The 5,425-nt window shown below is 33.7% G+C and overlaps 1 protein-coding gene across 1 annotated transcript; it reads right to left on the bottom strand.

Moving 5' to 3' along the window:
- Positions 1–1,483: 1,483 nt before the first annotated feature.
- LOC139520164 (uncharacterized) lies at positions 1,484–4,895 on the bottom strand. The gene is made up of 3 exons (XM_071312638.1): positions 4,598–4,895; positions 3,020–3,160; positions 1,484–1,860 (listed from the first exon to the last, which is right to left on the bottom strand). The coding sequence occupies exons 1-3, from the start codon at positions 4,782–4,784 to the stop codon at positions 1,568–1,570; spliced, it is 621 nt and encodes a 206-aa protein (XP_071168739.1). The 5' UTR covers positions 4,785–4,895; the 3' UTR covers positions 1,484–1,567.
- Between the last annotated feature and the right edge of the window lie 530 nt (positions 4,896–5,425).

Below are 5,425 nucleotides of genomic sequence, written 5' to 3'. Positions count from 1 at the left end.
CTGTCGGGGTGCTTTGTCGACTTCTCTGGACCATTCCCGATCCGTAGGGAATCTGTTACGAACGCATACGATAAAGGTAGCAATACACAGTTAGGAGTTTAGTTTCGCATTTTAGCCCTTGTGGATTTTTCAAATAGGAAAGTTATTGTGTAATAAAATTCATTTTTAGACAGCTGAGTGCTAATTTAGCCTTCAAAGATGGTTTATAAGAGCATCAAGATTATTTTTGACATGTTTTATGGCCTGTTTTCTGTTTGACAATCCGTATTTTCATAGCTAGACCGGCCATCGGTCCAGAAATTAATGTAATGTTTACAAACACTTTTTTTCTACACGAAGTTTTTGACGCAATTTTACAAAAAAATGAGACGAAAGACATACGATTTTCATTGGATTTGCTGAATGATATATGTACACAGTTTCAGAAAAGGTATTACTTCAAGCGATTGAAATTCTACTTTTAGCCAAATTTGGGGGAAATATGTGACATCTTTTCCCCTCTTTTTGCAATATTTTATAACAAATAAATGCAGATTGTTGCCATGGATACACCCAAAAGAAATTATATTTTACCATTTTATATACTGGATATAAAATCTATAGAAGATTCTGATTACATACATATGCCCATATCTGACACAAACAGTAAGCTTGATATTGCAAGAAAGCAATGAAAAGGGGATGGTAAAATTTATAAGGGCAACTTTTAATATTTTTTCCTAACTGTTTATTGCTACCACCCCAGTCACACTGTCACGTTTTATTCCGTTTTAAAATACTACGTTTCAAGTACGTTTTGTAACGTTCCGCTAAGCTTTGATACGTATCTACTAGGTTTCTACTTCGTTTCAATTTTCTGGGCATGTCCCGTTTTGAACAAAGGATCACTATATTTCAATACGCTTCGTTACGTATATTCTCGTTTCGTTACACTTTCAAAACGTAGTAAAACGTAGCAAAACGTAGCACTTGAATCGTGACAATGTGACTTGGGCTTTAGCGCCGTCTTATCTCAAACGGGAGCCATAATCGACACTGTGTGAACGCCGCATAAGCCATTTATTAAAACGGATATGTTATAGTGTGTCTTTCTTTGTTGTAATGTTGCACTACTATTTCTCAGATTACGGTGAAGGTTGGCGACTGTTCAAACGTTTAAACCCGATGTATTTGTTTGCACTTGTCCTGAGTCAAGAACCTGTAGTTCAGTAGTTGTCGTTTGTTGGTATGGTTCATTAGTGTTTCTCGTATCTCGTTTTTTATATAAATTAACTGTTGGTTTTCCTTTTTGAATAATTTTACACTAGTAATTTTGGCGGCCTTTATAGCTTGTTGTTCAGTGTGAGCCAAAACTCCATATTAAAGGTCGTACTTTTATTTATAATTGTTTACTTTTTACACTTTGTGACTTGGATGAAGAGTTGTCTCATTGGCTCTCACACCACATCTTCTTATATCTATATATTAAGTCTTATCCTAATGATTTAATCTACTACAAAATTTTAATTACTTCATACAGATAAACCACAGAAGATTTGGACGGTAATGATGTATAATAGTCATGTCACTAGTACATGTGTTGTTGTGGTGGTGCTGATGGCTGTGGGTACAATTGTTGTTGGTTCTGCATAGTTATCACAGCTGGTTGTTGTGGCATAATGGCGCCATTGGATGTGGGCATGTTGCATCCGACTACAATCAGCGTGATTGACATGACTAAGGACAATCCACTTGCCACTGCACACAAATAAAATGACCAGCCTGGATGTCCAAAGGAAGAAAATAGGATCACTCCATTGTTGAAAAATCCTTTGAAGAAATACAGATAATACCATAGAAATCCAATCGTTCCGAAGATCCCTGCAACATATAATGAAATGCATGTGTATTCACCTCTACAAAATTCCCCAAAATAAAAAAAAAATAAATGAAAGAAGTTAAAATTTGGCAATACGCATGCAGCAGCGTCGGTGTTGAACACATATGCAGTGGACATTATTCAGTGTTGCAAGTTCACATCCCGGTATCAAATGAGTAAAAGAACGCTTCATGAAAACTAAATTTATAGCTATAATCAAGGGCGCGCGGTCTTTTACACAGATGATATCGGATATGTTTTTTATGTTTTAACTACAATACCCTTCCCTTTTCACGAATGTGATCTACCGAATTAGACTAGTTACCGGATTTGTACTAATATAAGCAACACGACGAGTGGAGCAGGATCTGCTTACCCTTTCGGAGCACCTGAGATCGCCCCCAGTTTTTGGTGGGGTTCGTGTTGCTTAGTCGTTAGTTTTCTATGTTGTGTCTTCTGTTCTATTTATTATTTGTCTGTTTGTCTTTTTATTTTTAACCATGGCGTTGTCAGTTTATGTTCGATCTATGAGTTTGACTGTCCCTCTGGTATCTTTAGTCCCTCTTTTACACATGTATTGAAGATTTTCGAAATTTTTCAAATCTTTTCAACGGTGTTTAACTATTTACACCAGGGGATAAAAAAAAACCATGACACAGTTACATAACTTTTTCTTGATAATAGACAATAATTTGTGATATTGTCATTTTAATTTCATATATACAAAAGGTAATAAAAATAGTTATTTTGATATTTTTCAATGTGTTGTTTTCTATGTCATTTTGTAAATTTTAGTAAAGGAACGCTTTATAATTCGGTATCTTGGTCTAATCAAGAGTGTACAGAATATGTATCTCTGTTGTATAATTTCACACACCCTTAATTACACCAAGATAACCAAAAACATTTAAAAAAAACCCTCAAATTCGGAGTTTATTTGAGTTGAGTAAAAAAAATCTTGTTATAAAGCAAAGAAAAATGTTGAACTAATTAAACCGATAACAGAAAACAATATCGGCTTGGATGACATTCATAAATATATGAACATGTAGTTGAGGGCCAATGAAACAACTCTCCATCCAAGTCACAATTTGAAAAAGTAACTCTGTATAGTTCAAAGTACAGCACGATTATGAACAAACATATCTGTAATCATTATACCTGCAGTCATTCCTAATCCCCCTAAGTTCTGGACAACAGGTTTACTGTACTCCCGACTACAGCCACAGAATCCAACCAAGCAGGCCACCAACAGGAGTATGGCACACACACAGGAACAGCCAGCAGTACCAAGGTAGTGCACTGAATAATAATGTCAGTGTCCTTAATAACTCATGATATCATCAATTTATTTTACAGCATGATTTTTTACTTAATGGCAAAACACAACATCAATTGTACATGTTCTGAAGGGATTATTTAATTTATTCAAATATAATTAGACCACATGCGTTTATAGAATATTTTGCAGATGGTTCATCTTAAATGATAACTGTGTTTTCAGACGAAAAATTCAGGATCAATTTATATATCATTGTCCTTCCATTCAATTAAACAAAACTAATTTAGGGCTCGTTAAAGAGGGTGAATGCTCTATAATCAAATATGCACTTAAATTAGAAAATATTAGAACTAATATTTGGCCATTGAAATATACAGGCCCGTGTCAAAGTAGTATGAAAAAAATGACATTAGTGATCTGAATTGTTCCTTAAAGTAACAAGCTGAAGCCGACTTTTGACACTTTTATTCCGGCAATGTTAAAAACAAATTCAACTTATTTTTTATAAGTAATATTTTTTACATAAGGAGATAAGAACAGTCATAGGTGAACATTAAACGGTGGTAATAAAAAATATTATATTGCAAGTCAAATATTTGAAATGTTTAAATCTCGAAGAAGTACACCTCAAACAAAAGTCAACAAACACTTGATAATAGTATATAGTATCTAAACTAATCCGCTCCGTATGTATTTACTTTTCTTTATTGACAATCTCTTAGGAAAGAACATGATATATGTTTCTTCTATATAGATATTACACTAAGAGTCATTGTTCCCACATGTCCCAGGTATATAGAATTTGATCTGATTAGTTTTCTATGTAGGAGGATACACCTACACCACAAGGGAAGCAGAATAATTATAAATTCGTAAACTCTTCCATTCTGAATTTGCACGTTCAATCTGATACCTACTGTAGCAAGACTGACAAGCTCTTGGCATCGTAGCAACTTTTGAGCGGTCTGTAAGTTGTCCGAAGCAAGTCAAAATCAATTGTCCTATCTAACAGCACTTTCCATTCAGGCCTAAATATACGCGTTGTTTAGTAGAACCTCCCAGTTGTACTTATTGTTGATTTGTTCTCATCTTGAATATGCATGAAATATTTGCCACTGGTTGATAAGTAAATGAAGATCATCAGTCACTTTCTCGTCAAATAGCTGAATGCTCCGTGTCTTGTGTACGGCGTTGAATTCGTATTTGAGGGTTCGCTAAATTGAAATACTTGTATATTGTTTGAACATGTACGAATTATCTGAATTATTCAATATATTATCATCCATGTATTTTGTTATAATACGTATATATCTATCTATTCACATAAAATGAAGAAAAAAGAAAAGATTTTGTGAATAGTTTTGAAAGTAAGTTAGAAAACATACAATTGTAAATGGAATAAATGTATTCTAATGACAACAATCATACTGGTTTTGATAATAGTGAAAATAACTTACCATTGAGAAAGGTGTCATCGTATGATACGTACGTACCACACAAACCATCAATACAGATTTTAAATAAGCCAGCATGCAACTGGGCTAGGCTGACGACCGTCCAATAATCCGTGGCAATTCCAATTACATCTAAAACTAAACATACCAACATCATAAAAGTCCCGAAAACAACAGCAGTCGACGTCATAGTCTTGAAAAATTTAGTGATTGTGTATTTTTCTATAAAAAAAAATCAGAAGCGATATCTTGGAATAAAAACTTGGCAAATGGATTAAATCTGACAATAAGGATGTAATATATCGCGAAAAGAAAAATCACTTTGCCAAATAAAATTAATAACGGAGATAAGAAAATCGATTTGCATTGCGGTCTGTCATCTTTGTTTGTCGTGTATTTTTAGCATATGGCCTTTTACAGCTTACTATACAGTATGTGTTTTGCTGATTGTCGATAACAGTACGGTGACCTACAGTTGTCTATCATAATTCTTTCGTCAATGTTGGACAGTTTATATGTCATTGTCAATCTTACAACGTATTGTTATATTTTTATTTTAAAGGATTTGATGTTTCTGCTAAAGACATTAACGGAAAACGTCTTAAAGCAATGATGTGCGGAAATTGTTTGAATTATAGCAAAAAAAATATAAACAAAGTTTTCATCTTCATTTTACGTAAAACATGTATTATCTTTTATTCCTTAATTTCTATGAACGGTTCGGATTTTCAAAACAATTACACAATGTACACTTAATGCATGCAATCATAGGTTTCATTTTTTTCTTCGAACCAATCGAGTCGCAATTTAAACAGAAAAATCTCGAAACTG

Source organism: Mytilus edulis, chromosome 1 (assembly GCF_963676685.1).
Source record: "Mytilus edulis chromosome 1, xbMytEdul2.2, whole genome shotgun sequence".
NCBI classification, from domain to species: domain Eukaryota; kingdom Metazoa; phylum Mollusca; class Bivalvia; order Mytilida; family Mytilidae; genus Mytilus; species Mytilus edulis.
Note: the sequence above shows the minus strand (reverse complement) of the source record. Positions and strands in the feature narration are given on the sequence as shown.